Below are 17,919 nucleotides of genomic sequence, written 5' to 3'. Positions count from 1 at the left end.
TGCACAGTCTTAGAATCATTGTTGAGTATTTGAGTCTTTGCACAGTCTTAGAATCATTGTTGAGTATTTGAGTCATTGCACAGTCTTAGAATCATTGTTGAGTATTTGAGTCTTTGCACAGTCTTAGAATCATTGTTGAGTATTTGAGTCTTTGCACAGTCTTAGAATCATTGTTGAGTATTTGAGTCATTGCACAGTCTTAGAATCATTGTTGAGTATTTGAGTCTTTGCACAGTCTTAGAATCATTGTTGAGTATTTGAGTCTTTGCACAGTCTTAGAATCATTGTTGAGTATTTGAGTCATTGTACAGTCTCTGAGTCACTGTAGTCTTAGAATCAAAGTTATTGTAGAATCATGTTGGCTAGTGCAAATGCTTTTAAGGGGTATATTCCACAACTGCTCCCATTATTTCTGTTAGATCATCTCATGACGTCACATCTTTTTTAGAATAAGAATCTCTTATCCTAAGGTGGCCATGACTCGTCTGAGGAAGTTCTTCCTCTGATGCCCAGTCTGCTGGCAAACACCCTCCTGGACCTGTTCCTGTCAACAAACTGTCTCCTGCCAGCAGGAAGTCGCAGGTGACCAATCAGACCTTCCGAGTTCAGGCTGCGGTGTAATTGTTGCTTTGCCTCTAGAACTGTCACACCACCAAGTTCTCCACCACTCAGGTCCATTAAACAACAAATCAACGTCGGAGAGTCCAAAGTGCTTTATCTCGGACGTGGCTGGAGGAAAAGAAGATGGCTCGCAGGAGTAGGAAGTGAGTGAGGCGCGAGGACACGGGAGCCAAGAGTACTTGGGATAAAGGAGGACAGGCACCATAAAGGGAGAGTGACATCACTGCAGGGCAGAGCAGGGAGGCTCATTGTGTGTGTGCATTATCAGAGTGTGTGATGAAGTTTTTGTGTTATGTGTGCTGGGGGGGATCTGTGAGGGGGTGCAGCAGAATCAATGCTAAATTACACTGCGCTCCACTGATCCATTGTACCGACGGCCGCTCTGCCTAAAGTAACCACTTAAAGATGATGGTGGACGATTCTCATTGATTCTGACGACTCGTCGATATGGAGGTGTGTGTGTTTGTGTGAGTGTGCACGAGTGAGATGTTGTGTGCTTGTCTATAAGTTTGTCTATGTGTGTGTCAGTTAGTGATGATGATGATGATGAAGACACTCTTGATAGTGGAGATGATGATGGTGATGGTGATGGTGATGAAGACATTCTTGATAGTGGAGATGATGATGGTGATGAAGACATTCTTGATAGTGGAGATGATGATGGTGATGATGATGAAGACATTCTTCAAAGTGGAGATGATGATGATGATGATGATGAAGACATTCTTGATAGTGCAGAGGATGATGATGATGAAGATATTATTAATAATGAAGATGATGATGATGATGAAGACATTCTTGATAGTGGAGATGATGATGGTGATGATGATGAAGACATTCTTGATAGTGGAGATGATGATGGTGATGATGATGAAGACATTCTTGATAGTGGAGATGATGATGATGATGAAGACATTCTTGATAGTGGAGATGATGATGATGATGAGGAAGAAATTCTTGATAGTGGAGATGATGATGATGATGAAGACATTCTTGTTAGTAGAGATGATGATGGTGATGATGAGGAAGACATTCTTGATAGTGGAGATGATGATGATGAAGAGATTCTTGATAGTAGAGGTGATGATGATGATGAGATGCTTGATAGTGGAGATGGTGATGATAATGAAGACATTCTTGATAGTGGAGATTATGATGATGCAGATTAAGACATTCTTGATAGTAGAGATGATGATGGTGATGATGAAGATGAAGACATTCTTGATAGTGGAGATGATGATGATGATGACGATGAAGACATTCTTGATAGTAGAGAAGATGATGGTGATGATAATGAAGACATTCTTGATAGTGGAGATTATGATGATGCAGATTAAGACATTCTTGATAGTAGAGATGATGATGATGATGATGAAGACATTCTTGATAGTGGAGATGATGATGATGAAGACATTCTTGATTGTTGAGATAATGATGATGATGATGATGAAGACATTCTTGATAGTAGAGATGATGATGGTGAAGACATTCTTGATAGTAGAGATGATGATGATGATGAAGACATTCTTCAAAGTGGAGATGATGATGATGATGAACACAATCTTGATAGTGGAGATGATGATGGTGATGAAGACATTCTTGATAGTAGAGATGATGATGATGAAGACATTATTGATAGTAGAGATGATGATGATGAAGACATTCTTGATAGTGGAGATGATGATGATGATGAAGACATTCTTCAAAGTGGAGATGATGATGATGATGATGAAGACATTTTTTGATAGTGGAGATGATGATGATGAAGACATTCTTGATAGTGGAGATAATGATGGTGATGAAGACATTCTTGATAGTTGAGATGATGATGATGATGATGATGATGAAGACGTTCTTGATAGTAGAGATGATGGTGGTGATGAAGACATTCTTGAAAGTGGAGACGATGATGAAGACATTCTTGATAGTGGGGATGATGATAATGATGAAGACATTCTTGATAGTGGAGATGATGATGTGATGATATTGAAGACATTCTTGATAGTGGAGATGATGATGAAGACATTCTTGATAGTGGAGATGATGATGTGATGATATTGAAGACATTCTTGATAGTGGATTATTATGATTGCAGTGACGAAAAAAGGGGGGTTTTCATGATTGTTGAAGGCTGAACTGGATGTTGATTATGATGATTTTGGAGATGATCATGATGTTAATTATGATGATGATTGTGACGATGATGATGGTGATCATGATGTTAATTATGAGGATCATGATGTTAATTATGATGATGATGATGATGTTCATTATGATGATGGTTAATGATGATGATTAGAATGAAGATGATTATGATGTTAATTATGATGATGGTGATTGTGACGATAATGATGGTGATCATGATGTTAATTATGATGATGATCATTAGAATGAAGATGATCATGATTGGAGTGATGATGATGGTGATCATGATGGAGATGATTCATGGTGATAATTATGAAGATATTGATTATGATTTTGAAAATGATGATAATGACAATGATAGAGATGGTAAAGGGTTGTGGTGATGACAAAGATGATAATGGTGATGGTTGATAATAATGAATATGATAAAAGTTATGATAATCATGAGTGTGGTAATGATGATCATTTTTCTGATAATTATGATGACCATCAAGATAATAATAATAATAATAAGAAATATTTTGATAGTTGCTAAACTAGACAGTGATGGTGATCATGATCGAGATGAGGGTAAGGATTATTGTGGAGATGGTTGTGATCATAATGATTATTATGATGGTGCTGATGATGATGTTAATTATGATGATGTTTAATGATGATTATTAGAATGAAGATGATCATGATGTTAATTATGATGATAGTTAATGATGATGATTAAAATTGAAGATGATCATGATAGTGACGATGATGATGGTGATCATGATTTTAATTATGATGATGGTGATCATGATGTTAATTATGATGATGATGATCATGATTTTAATTATGATGATGATGATCATGATTTTTATGATGATGATGATGATGATTTTTATTATGATGATGGTGATCATGATTTTAATTATGATGATGATGATCATGATCATGATTTGAATGATGATGGTGATCATGATGTTAATTATGATGATGATGATCATGATTTTAATTATAATGATGATGATCATGATTTTAATTATGATGATGGTGATCATGATTTTAATTATGATGATGATGATCATGATCATGATTTGAATGATGATGGTGATCATGATGTTAATTATAATGATGATGATCATGATTTTAATTATGATGATGATGATGATGATTTTTATGATGATGATGATGATGATTTTTATTATGATGATGGTGATCATGATGTTAATGATGATGGTGATCATGATGTTAATTATAATGATGATGATGATGATGTTAATTATGATGATGATGATCATGATGTTAATTATGATCATGATTTTAATTATGATGATGGTGATCATGATGTTAATTATGGTGATGATGATCATGATTTTAATTATGATGATGATCATCATGATGTTAATTATGATCATGATTCTAATTATGATGGTGATGATCATGATTTTAATTATGATGATGATTATCATGATTTTAATGATGATGGTGATCATGATGTTAATTATAATGATGATGATGATGATGTTAATTATGATGATGATGATCATGATGTTAATTATGATCATGATTTTAATTATGATGATAGTGATCATGATTTTAATAATGATGATGATGATGATGATGATTTTAATTATGATGATGGTGATCATGATGTTAATTATGGTGATGATGATCATGATTTTAATTATGATGATGGTGATCATGATTTTAATAATGATGATGATGATGATGATTTTAATTATGATGATGGTGATCATGATGTTAATTATGATGGTGATGATCATGATTTTAATTATGATGATGATTATCATGATTTTAATGATGATGGTGATCATGATGTTAATTATAATGATGATGATGATGATGTTAATTATGATGATGATGATCATGATGTTAATTATGATCATGATTTTAATTATGATGATGGTGATCATGATTTTAATTATGATGATGATCATCATGATTTTAATGATGATGATGATAATCATGATGTTAATTATGATGATGGTGATCATGATGTTAATTATGGTGATGATGATCATGATTTTAATTATGATGATCATGATATTAATTATGATGATGATGATCATGATGTTAATTATGATCATGATGATCATGATATTAATTATGATGATGATGATGATGTTAATTATGATCATGATGATCGTGATTTGAATTATGATCATCATGATCATGATTTGAATTATGATGATGTTGATCATGATGATGATCAGAACGAAGAGGATCATGATTGTGACGATGATGATGTTGATCATGATGTTAATTATGGAATGTAGAACAGGAAAAATATTATTTCCTTTAGCAGAGAAGCTGCTGGGGTAGGTCTGATGGCACCAACAGAAGAACAGAGCCACTGATGTCTCTAAGTCTCTACACGGTTAAGCATCATGGAGTGAGCTGAGAACTCTGGTGGACCTTAGACCGATCCACATTGAAGGTGGGATGTCCTTACTGGTGGACAGAGGTCACTCCGGGTTCAGTGACTGTTTGTGTGGACAAACCGGACACACAACTTGTGTGGATACAACGAAATTTGTCTCTTTTGCAGATGGTCCACTGTGTGACAGGAGCAGGTCAAAGGTCATCATGAGCAGAACGGGTCTTCTGGGTCACTACTAGCAGCTTGTTGTGAAATTCAACACGTACTGTTTAAACAGGAGAGCTTGTTAGCTGATGGTGACACACACACGTAAAACACAAGAAGTGAATTTGTGTAGTGTCTTCTTTCCGTTCACGTGTTCCCCTATGAAGGTCTTCATGTAGATCATGTAGATCATGTGACCTGTTCCCGTCAACAGTGACCAACCATTTGGAACTAAATCAACCAAATCTGCAAACACAATATGGTGTGTGTGTGTATGTGTAGAGCAACGTGTCAATGTGTGTTTGTAAATGTGTTGGTATGCTTGCAATTTTTGCGTGAGTTCGCATGTACGAGTGTGTGTGTGTGCGTGTGTGTGTGAACCGCTAAGTGACTCTCCACACTTCATTAGTGTAGCTGAGCGCTGCTGCTCATCTCGTTATTGTTAACCTCTTTAATCTGCTCTAATCCCAAACAAAGAGCTGGATCAGGATTAGAACCTTTGGAACACACCAGGAGACAGAACCAGCGCCGGGGCTGATCCAGGAGCGAGCATTTTCACGACAATTGTTATTGAATCTGTGCGAGGACCCCGCGGCCCCGTAGAAGGGTTGCGAGGATCCACACTGAGCTGCTTTGTTCCGACTCAAGAGTTTGTGTTCCTCTACCCGGTCATTTGATGGCGGATGTTCTCCCTCTCTGCCTCTATCGTGTGTATGTCTGCTTTTAGTGTGTGACACGGTCGTGACGTCACAACTTGGAAGGGTGTAGACGTGGAAGAATCTGAGCAGACTTTAGTTTTAAAAAATCAGTTCAGCTTTGACTCTGGAGCGACATAGTTGTCCAGGAACTCACAATCACGCACACACACGCAACCACGAACAATTCACACACGGTCACATACATACACACACAAGCACACGCATGTCAGTTGTAAATGTAAATTATCTATTTGTTCTCTTGACCATCTATTCGTCCTAACATTTATCGAACAATGTTCAATCACAGTTGTGTTACCAGCCTCCTCTACGGCTGACATCAACGCTCCTCAGATGAAAAGTTTCCTGCCTGTCAAGAATGATGGTCAGCTGTCACTCAAACTTGATCATTACCATGACTTCAACTGTTGGGTGCAGTTAATCCCGTAAAACTTTTTTCCTTGAGCATACGAGAAGACTTGACCTCTGACCTCCAGAAGTGGACCCACATTATTGTTGAATCTACGTTGTTTCTCCAGAAGTTCATTAAACGTGACACACACACACACTTTCTCCGAACACACACCTGATGAGTGACTGTCACACCTTTTAATCCTGTCCATATTTGTTCTATTTTATCCGTGGACTGCAAAGGTTTCCAGCTCATGAGAAAAACGTCGGGGAAAAAAAAAACTCCACTTCCTCGGACAGTTTTTCTTTCTCGTCTTTTTTTCCATTTGGAAGAAGCATCTTGATAAACCGCGTGAGCCCTGAAAGCATCCGCTGGTTCCGTCACTGAGCTTTTGTTCGGCCTTTACAATCCAGAACAAAATGCTTATTGAAGAGAGGCTTCACCATTTTATTGTCTGTTGTTCACAAAGAAACAAAAGCTTCAAATTATCGCAGAGAAACGGCCGCTCGTCATTCTTGAGCTCCGAGAGCGGCGGACTCGTCACTTCTCTCCGCGCTCAGAGCACCGGAGCTCGGCGCGCGGGGACACCGGAGCTCCGCGAGGCTGCACGCCGCCCGCAGCGCGCCCGACGCCGGATTACACACCCGGGCGGGATCTCGGAAGGTTGGCGGCGGGGTGATGGTGGTTCTCTGACCCGGACTTTATGTGAAGAGGAGAATCACGGAGGTAGAAAATTGACACGGAAACTTGATTTAAAATCGGTTGAAACTTTTAAATCGTTTTTAAAACAGATAGAAGGAGACCATTTTTATTATGACAACTAAATTATTTGACTTTAATTTACGTAGCATGTACAATATTTAACAAGCGTTTTAATGTTGTATATTTTCCGTCTCAGTGTAAATGTATATTTTCTTCTTTGAGCTTTTCTTTGATTCTTTCTTAACATTACATTTATTATTACTTTTTTTTTTTTAAGGGGACGTTCTTCACGCGCTTATAAATCGTGTCGGATTTTTGTTCAAAGATTTCCCGCGGGTCAGGTGGCGAGGGTTCGAGTCCGTCTTTTTAAAATTCTAATCTGATTAAAATTGGCGGGAACCGTTGCGCATAATTATTAGACAAGGGTGCACCTGTCAATCATCGGTCTGGATGATTTAAAAAAAAAACTTTCTGCGCGATTTTTCAAATATAGAAAAAAAGAAAAATAGTGCGAGTGTATTTAAAAATGATTTAACCTAATTTAGTTTGAATCCGCGTGTGTGTGAGATAGAGAGAGTGTGTGTGTGTGTGTGTGTGTGTGTGTGTGAGGCGGTGTATTTGCATATAAATATGTCTGTGCATGTGACCAGCAGGCGGCGCTAGTCAGGCGCCGCAGGATCGTTCAAACGAGCGTACACGTCATAAAGATTTTCAGAATAAAACGTCATCGCTCCAAACTTCTGCTCGCATTCCTCCGGAGCTGTCGTGAGTGTGCGCGCGAACGCCGCGCTCCCCACGCCCCCTGTTGCCAGCGCCGCTCAGCGATTGGCCGAGAGCCGCAGCCGGTGGCTCCTCATTGGTTCCGGGGGCCCATTTATTGTGTTGACAGCTGCGTCACATGGATGTTTTCTATCAAGTTGTTCTGAAACTATGTGGACTTGTCAGGACCGTGGACCCGACACCAGCTGCACCTGCTGATGCAGAACTTCTGTCAGGTCAACAGAGACTGGACCGGCTGGCGAACACGCTCAGACGCACACGCACGCACACGCACGCACTTCTGAGGTGAAAGTGCGAGGAGGCTGCTGCTCAGAAAGTTCGGCAGGTGGTTCCGTCTGTCCCGGGCTTTTCCACACCGTCTGGACCCGCTGCTGACGTCTTGTGGCCGCGTTTGGCCCTTTGTCCATCTGTGCCGAGGCCAGTGGACTCAGGTCCGTTCTGGACAAGAAAACCTGGTCCAGATGTACAACATGATGGAGACGGAGCTCAAGCCCCCCGCGCCGCAGACCAACACGGGGGGCCCCGGGACTAACACCAGCACCACGCCCGGCAGCAACCAGAAGAACAGCCCGGAGCGCGTCAAGAGACCCATGAACGCCTTCATGGTGTGGTCCCGGGGCCAGCGGAGGAAGATGGCCCAGGAGAACCCCAAGATGCACAACTCCGAGATCAGCAAGAGACTCGGCGCCGAGTGGAAACTTCTGTCCGAGAGCGAGAAGAGACCCTTCATCGACGAGGCCAAGCGGCTCCGGGCCCTGCACATGAAGGAGCACCCGGACTACAAGTACCGGCCCCGGAGGAAAACCAAGACCCTCATGAAAAAGGACAAGTACACTTTACCCGGCGGGTTGCTGGGCTCCGCCGGATCCGGGATGGGGAGCGGGGTCGGCGTGGGCGCGGGTCTCGGCGGCGGAGTCAACCAGAGGATGGACAGCTACGCCGCGCACATGAACGGTTGGACCAACGGCGGCTACGGGATGATGCAGGACCAGCTGAGCTACCAGCACCCGAGTCTGAACGCGCACAACCCGGGCCAGATGCAGTCCATGCACCGGTACGACATGAGCGCGCTCCAGTACAACAGCATGAGCAGCAGCCAGACCTACATGAACGGCTCGCCCACCTACTCCATGTCCTACAGCCAACAGGGGGCCCCCACCATGACCGCGCTGGGCTCCATGGGCCCCTCCGTGGTCAAGTCCGAGTCTAGCAGCTCAAGCCCGCCCGTGGTCACGTCCTCCTCGCACCGGGCCGCCCCGGGGTGCCAGAGCGGGGACCTGCGGGACATGATCAGCATGTACCTGCCGGGGTCCGAGGTGGGCGAGCAGGGCTCTCAGAGCCGGATCCACATGTCGGCCCACTACCAGAGCCCGGTGCCGGGTAACACGATGCCGCTCACGCACATGTGATGGGAGCCCCGAACAAATTTTGTACAGAACTCTGGTTTGCAATCGACTTTTGTACAGTAATTTATCAACAATCAGAAGAAAGGTTTTTATAAAAAAGAGAAAAGGGAGAAGCAGGTACATGTTTTTTTTTTATTTTTATTTGAGTCTCACTAATTGCTTTAGTTTAATTTATCACTTCTCTCTTCCCTGTACATCCCGTGTTCCCCACTGACGCTGTGTTCTCATGTGTAAATAAACATCTGGACTAATTTCATCTGAAACTTATTTCAACTCTATTTTTTTTAAGATGAAATTTGGAATAAATTTTGGAGATTTGGATACTGAAGCTTGAACTTGTCACTTTTTTTTCTCCGTCAGATTTGCCGTATTTATCTGACGTGAAATGTTAGACATTTTTGAACGCGCGCCTATTTTAATATCGATCCACTATCGGAAGGGGGATCGACAGATATTATTTTTAAAATAAAAATCATATTTGAATCATTTTTTTCGTACTGTCGGCCTTTTCCCGCGGAGAACTATTTCTTCTTATATTTCTTCTGTTTATCTACATTTTCCCCTGCGAGGTTCATCTTGTTTAAATCTATTTATTTCCACTAAGGGCGTTTATTTCCGATCACCCGGTCTGGACTCGCGGGGCGTCCCAAGGCCGCTGCGGCCTCGTGTGTGTGCGCGCGAGTGTGTACTTAAAAACTGTCAACAGGTCGCAAACACCGCCGATCAATTATTCATCAAATGTTAAAAATTTAAACCTGCGCTCCGTGATTTTTTCACCGATTTTTTTTATTATTATGTTTATATTAAATCGTTTATTTGAGCGATAAAAAATATGAAGGAATCGAAAAAAAGCTGATATTAAACACACATTCAATATGTATACATATATATATTATATTGGGATACATATGTCTGTATACATATTTATCCATAAATTATTATATTATACATGTAAACAATTTTCTATATCCGATAATTGCGCGCGAATATGTGAAATAATTCGCATGTCACTCGTCGATCAACAGGTGTTTACACTGATGGTGTCGGATTTTCCTCTGGATTCATCGTCTAGTGACGCGGGTTGCTGGTTTGAATCCGGAACACGTTACGGCCACTTTCATTTCATTCATTAAAAAAAGAAAGAAAAAAGGAACACACTGGAGGAACTGAAAGTGATGATTTAAACCACACACATCCTGACATTAAGATCGCTAACGTTTCGACTGATGACGTCACAAAAAAAAGTAGCGAAAACTCGCCTGAGAACTAAATCCTGTTTGTAGTTAGGATTAAAATTAGGTCAAATGCCCCCCACTCCTTCGCACGCGCACACACACACACACACACACACACACACACACGCACACGCTAATCCTGCCTGATCCACTTTCCTTTTTCAGAATACAAAAGAAGGATGACATCACTCACAAGGTTGTGTTTGTGTGTGTGTGTGTGTGTGTGTGTGTGTGTGTGTGTGTGTGTGTGTGTGTGTGTGTTCAGCAGGTGTAGGGAGCGGTTAGTGTGTGTGTCAAGTGGAGACCACACACTCACTCACTCACTGCCTTTGACTAGAAGAAAGTTTGTGTGATGTTGAGGACGGTCAGCTGTGTGAGTCTGTGAATCAGACTCAGATGAGAAGAACATCCCGGAGGAAGAAGCCGCTGAAGGTCGCGGCGTCAGCTGTCAGTCAAGACATGACATTTGTGCTGATCTTCATGTTAGTAAACAAATTCGAATGACCTTCAAACCTAAAAAGTTGAAATAAACAAGTAAAAAGTAGTGAGTCACAACTAACTCAATCCAAGTCACCCTTGAGTCACGAGTTACTGAGTTTACTCCGACTCCTCTCCTTTTTCCTCCTTCATTTTTACTCTCTTTCTCGTCATGTCCTCTGACTCCTCTCATCCTTGGTTTCCTCAGACTTCTCTTCTTCTAATGCATTTTCTCTTCTCTCCTTCATTGTGTTTGACTTCTCGTCTTCTTCTCCTCTTTCATTTCCTTATATCAATTTTATCCAACTCCTCTCATCCTCCTTGATTTCCTCTGATTCCTGTTCTCCTTCTCATTATTTTTGCCCTCCTCTCACATTTTATCAACTTTTCTCCTCCTTCTCCTCCAACTCCTCTCATTCTCTCCCTCCTTTGCTCCTTTCCCTCATTCATTTCATCTGATGCTCCCTCCTCCTCCTGGAAGGAAGTTTGAGGAGCTCCGTGGTCTCCGTTGCTGTGGTAACTGCCAGAGGTATTTAGTTTGAAGTTTGAGGAGGTCACTTGGTGGGTCAGTGTGTTGCAGGGGTAACTCCCTCCTGCACCCCCCCCCACAGCGACAGTTTGGTTTACAGGTCCAGTTCTGGTCCTGTTAGATTAGTGTGAGTTCTGAGGTCCGGTCCGCTTGTCAGGTGTCTGAACAGATTAACGTTCCAAACCCAGTAGGCGGTCCAGCGCGCTGGTGCCGACAGATGCAAGTGTGTGTGTGTGTGTGGTGGGGGGGTGGGGTGGGTGACGTCATTTTTCTAGATAAAAACAAAAGCAATAATTGTGATGGACATGACCCCTGACCCTCACGGACCCCCCCACTCCTCCAGTCGCATCTATAAAACTTCTTTGTCTCTGTGAACAAACAACTTCCTGCAGCTTGTTAAAGGTGGAAAACTCTTCCTGCATCTGACCTTCGACCCCGGACTGCCCCACCCGTTTGTGTGTGTCAAACATGAGGGTGCAGGGAGTGTGTCCTCCCCTTTTCGTGCTCCCATGTCCCCCTCAGAGTCTCCCCCGTGTCTCCCTCCGTGTCCTCGCCCACGAGAGGGGGCCAAGGGGGGGGGGATCAGAGCAGATCGGATCGGACCTGCTGCCGTGAGAATCTTTGGATGCAGGTCCAGAACACTGTCTGTTCTTCTCAGACCACTGACTAGATACCCACGAGCAAGGCATCCTTGCTGAGCGAAACCTGGAGGTCCGGATGTTCTGATGCCTTTTACCTGTTCACAGGAGACGTCCGGTGTGTCACACACTCATCACCATGACAACTCTGATGTTTCACTCACACACTCGTCACCATGACGACACTGATGTTTGACTCAAAAGGGGGGTTTTGGGGTGATGGGGTGGTGGGGTGGGGGGGCACAGAAGTGCACTGCAGCTAAAACTTCCCATGCTGGCCTCCCAGTGTGGCTGTGTAATGAGGACACACACACATACACACACACTCTCTCTCCCATGGGCCCCATGGCTGATTAGTGACACACAAAGACCCTAAAGAGAAGGAACCGAGGACTCACAATGGCAGCCGGGCCCCCGCCCCTGCCCTGCGGTCGGAAGAGTAGGGGGGGGCAGTGAGAAGAGTTTTGTTTTTGTCCCGCTGAAGTTCTGTTGCTGCTTCTAATGGTTTTTATCTCATATTTGCTTCTGCTGCCGCTCAGAGTTGTGTTGCTTCAGCACCAGCTGGCTTCTGCGCACACAAACTCAAGTACACACAATTCCTGCTGCAAAAAAAAGTGGAGGTGGACGAATCTGCTCCAGCTTTGGTGGATTTACTTTCTTCTACTTTGATGTGAACAAATGTCTGCTCACTCTTCAAACTTTCACTGATGATTGAGGTCACACTCAACACACTCGGACTCACACACATACATATAGCACTCTTACACACACAGGCACACATTCACTCACACTCACTTTTTCTCTCCTACACACACAGTTATTGTCCATGGCAGGGTGTTACAGCCAAGTAATTAACATGATACAAACACCCATGTTGTCAAGGTGACGGATCCTAATCTTCATGGTCACAGCTCCTTGTTGTCATGGTGACGGCTCATGGTCTTTGTGGCGACGGCTCTGTGTATTCATGGGGATCTTTCATGGTCTTTATGGTGATGGCTCCGTGTTGTCATGGTTACAGCTCATGGTCTTTATGTTGACGGCTCCTTGTTGTCATGGTGACAGCTCATATTCTTTATGGTGACGGCTCCTTGTTGTCATGGTGACAGCTCATATTCTTTATGGTGATAGTTCCGTGTTGTCATGATGACAGCCCATGGTCTTTTTGGTGATGGCTCATGGTCTTTATGGTAACGGTTCCATGTTTATAGGGTGATCGCTCATGGTCTCTATGGTGAATGCCTGTGTTGTCATGGTAACGGCTCATGGTCTTAATGGTGTGGCTCCCTGTTGTCGTGTTGACAGCCCATAGTCTTCATGGTCACAGCTCCGTGTTGTCATGGTGACAGCTCATTGTCTTTTTGGTGATGGCTCCTTGTTGTCATGGTGACAGCTCATGGTCTTTTTGGTGATGCTTCATGTTGTCGTGTTGACAGCTCATAGTCTTCATGGTGACGGCTCTGTGTTGTCATGGTGACAGGTTCATGTTGTCATTGTGAGGACTCAGTGTCGGCCTTGCCACAGGTTCATGTTGTCATGGTGATGGCTCAGTGTCCTCATGACTACAGGTTCATGTCGTCATGGTGATGGCTCAGTGTCCTCATGATAACAGGCTCATTTTTTCATGGAGATGACTGAATCCTGTCATGACTACCGGTTCATGTTGTCATGGGGATGACAGCGTCAGCAACAGTTAAACAGCCCCCCAATTTATTTGACCAACATTAGCAGACTATTTAGCTTCTCTATTAGACCCCCCCACACACACACACACACACACACACTCACACACATACAATTACAAATACAAAGACACACACACACACAAGTACACACTGACAGATAAGTGGATATATACACTTACACACATAGACAAACAGATACACACATACAAAATTACACACTGACAGAGACACACAAAGACACACACAGACGCACACAGACGGCAAACAAACACAGATAGACACACACAGGCAAACAGATACACACAGACACGTATATACACACATGAACACGCACACAGGCATACAGATACAAAGACCCACATATACACACAGATACACACAGATACACACACAGACTCTCTCGCTCACTCTGTCACATGCAGAAATTGAGAGAGAGTCTCTGTAATTGAAAACCTGACCCCTTAACAATGTGAGAAAGCCCCTAGAACTCACACACTGACACTCATGCACACACACACACACACGCACTGACACTCCCTCACACACACACACACGCACACGTACACCGACACACACAAACTCAGGTCAGTCAAGAGTCACAGTCGTTTTTCTTCCTTTCCAGTTAAAAATATCAAATGTCAGTTCAGTTTCACCTCCGAGGCTCAGAGCTCATCACAGCTGCACCTCCTCCTCCTGCACCTCCTGCACCTCCTGCACCTCCTCCGTCTACACCTCATTCTAATGTATCTTACCGTCCTTGATTTTCTCCTCCTGCACCATTCCCTCGGCACATCCTCCGATTCCAGCTCCTCCTAATAATTCTCCTTTTCCAGAACCACTTCCTCCTTCACCACCTGGTCTTCCTCCTGCACGATCATGTGACCAACATGGTTATTGTGTCATGTGTCTTGGACTTGGAAGATAGCTAAAACACCAGCAGAGTGACCTCCTTAAGAAGATATTGTGTATTGACATGTTCTCTTGTGTGTTCTTTACATTGTGAGCAGGCAAAAGTTCACTTGTGTGTGACAATAAAACTCTTGAATCCTCCTCGCGTCAGTTCTTCAGCAAAACCTTCTCACACTGACACCAACTTGTCTGAACTTCAGATCAGTAATCTCCACTAATTTATACCAACAGCGACGACGGTTCTATTCTAGACCCAGATTTACTCTGATTTGCTGTCATTAGAAGAGGCTGTGATTAACACAAACTCACACACACACACACACGCAGACTCACACACGTTCATTAACCACGCTGCAGATTAGTTTAACAAGATTTCTGGGAATTCTTATGAGGTTGTAATGATTCAAAAAGTGCACATACACGCACACACACACACACACACACACACACGCAATATGTTTTAGATGATAGATGAAACAAAAGTGAAGCTTTTAGATCTTAATACAACATTAATCATTTTATAACGCGCATGCACACGGACACACTCGCACGCACACATGCAAACACACCAGTCATATTTGTGTTTCTTATCACTGGTTTCTCAACATCACAGGAACGTGACAGTCGCAGGTTTAAGTCATCACAAGTTCTGCGTTTGTCCTCGAAGTGACCCCGCAGGTCTGGCCAGGTACACGTACACACAAATACGATCACACAATCGCATAAACTCACTGCACACACTGGCAAACTGTCACACACCCTCACAGACACACACATACACAATAGAAATTACATTTGCAAACATATACATGAACACAAACAGGACAAGAAAAGCAGACACACACTAAAACATAGGTATCACCACAATGAGATACACAAAAACACTGGCAAACACACACTAAAACACAGGTCAAAAACAGCCTACTACCCTGCGGTGTGTGTAACTGCTTGTCAGAGTGTATGACTGCGAGTCTCCTCAAACATTTGTGACAGAAACTCAACCATGCAGTTAAAAGGGTCACACACACACAACATGTTCACTTGTGCGCACACAGAAAAACTCAGTTACACACACATCTATGGGCATACACAAACTCAAACAAGCATTCACCAAACCTATAAGCATATCATCATCATATTCATCTACATGATCATCTTCTTCATCATCATCTTCTTCATCATCATCACCATCATCATCATCACCACCATCTTCATCATATTCATCTACATTATCATCATCTTTATCTTCATTAGCATCATCTTCCTCCTCATCTTCTTTACCATCATCATCATCACCACCATCTTCATCATGTTCATCTACATTATCATCATCTTCCTCCTCATCTTCTTTACCATCATCATCTTCTTTACCATCATCATCATCACCACCATCTTCATCATGTTCATCTACATTATCATCATCTTCCTCCTCATCTTCTTTACCATCATCATCTTCTTTACCATCATCATCATCACCACCATCTTCATCATATTCATCTACATTATCATCATTTTTATCTTTATTATCATCATCTTCCTCCTCATCTTCTTTACCATCATTATCTTCTTTACCATCATCATCATCACCACCATCTTCATCATGTTCATCTACAGTATCATCATTTTTATCTTTATTATCATCATCTTCCTCCTCATCTTCTTTACCATCATTATCTTCTTTACCATCATCATCATCACCACCATCTTCATCATGTTCATCTACATTATCATCATTTTCCTCCTCATCTTCTTCATCATCATCATCACCACCATCTTCATCATATTCATTTACATTATCATCATCTTTATCTTCATTATCATCATCTTCCTCCTCATCTTCTTTACCATCATCATCATCACCATCATCATCATCACCACCATATTCATCATATTCATCTACATTATCATCATCTTTATCTTCATTAGCATCATCTTCCTCCTCATCTTCTACATCATCATCTTCTTAACCATCATCATCATCACCACCATCTTCATCATATTCATCTACATTATCATCACCTTTATCTTCATTAGCATCATCTTCCTCCTCATCTTCTACATCATCATCTTCTTAACCATCATCATCATCACCACCACCTTCATCATGTTCATCTACATTATCATCATCTTTATCTTCATTAGCATCATCTTCCTCCTCATCTTCTTTACCATCATCATCATCACCACCATCTTCATCATGTTCATCTACATTATCATCATTTTTATCTTTATTATCATCATCTTCCTCCTCATCTTCTTTACCATCATTATCTTCTTTACCATCATCATCATCACCACCATCTTCATCATGTTCATCTACATTATCATCATCTTCCTCCTCATCTTCTTCATCATCATCATCACCACCATCTTCATCATATTCATTTACATTATCATCATCTTCCTCCTCATCTTCTTCATCGTCATCTTCTTCATCTTCATTATCTTTCTCATCATCTTCATCATATTCATCTACATTATCATCATCTTTATCTTCATTAGCATCATCTTCCTTCTCATCTTCTTCATCATCATCTTATTCATCATCACCATCATCATCATCACCACCATCTTTATCATATTCATCTACATTATCATCATCTTTATCTTCATTAGCATCATCTTCCTCCTCATCTTCTACATCATCATCTTCTTAACCATCATCATCACTAACAATTTCTTCATCTTCCTCCTCATCTTCTTCATCGTCATCTTCTTCATCTTCATTATCTTTCTCATCATCTTCATCATATTCATCTACATTATCATCATCTTCCTCCTCATCTTCTTCATCGTCATCTTCATTATCTTTCTCATCATCTTCATCATATTCATCCACATTATCATCATCTTTATCCTCATTATCATTATCTTCTTCCTCATCTTCCTCATCATCATGTTCTTTGTCATCTTCTTCTTCTTCCTCATCATTACCCTCATCATCTTCATCATCATCATTGTTGTCTCCGGTCACACATGAGCCTGATAGTTACTTTCATTGATGGGACAGAGGTGTGAAGGCCAGAGAGAGCAGCTCCCCTGACAGGTAGTCGACTTGAGGCTCCAACAGAGATTCTGTTAAGTTCCCACACCACAGGACCCACCAC

At 42.0% G+C, this 17,919-nt stretch overlaps 1 protein-coding gene across 1 annotated transcript; it reads left to right on the top strand.

Moving 5' to 3' along the window:
• The first annotated feature begins 7,847 nt into the window (after window positions 1-7,847).
• Window positions 7,848-9,667, top strand: sox2 (SRY-box transcription factor 2). The gene has a single exon (XM_087786767.1). It carries the CDS (start codon window positions 8,395-8,397, stop codon window positions 9,340-9,342), a length of 948 nt encoding a protein of 315 aa, XP_087642893.1. The 5' UTR covers window positions 7,848-8,394; the 3' UTR covers window positions 9,343-9,667.
• Window positions 9,668-17,919: the final 8,252 nt, after the last annotated feature.

Source organism: Callionymus lyra, chromosome 3 (genome assembly GCF_982586985.1).
Source record: "Callionymus lyra chromosome 3, fCalLyr1.hap1.1, whole genome shotgun sequence".
Classification (NCBI taxonomy): domain Eukaryota; kingdom Metazoa; phylum Chordata; class Actinopteri; order Syngnathiformes; family Callionymidae; genus Callionymus; species Callionymus lyra.
This window is presented reverse-complemented; position numbering and strand designations above follow the sequence as displayed.

Bases quoted from the DNA above. Each gene is read 5' to 3' on its own strand.
- sox2 (XM_087786767.1), top strand. From the start codon at position 8,395: ATGTACAACATGATGGAGACGGAGCTCAAGCCCCCCGCGCCGCAGACC.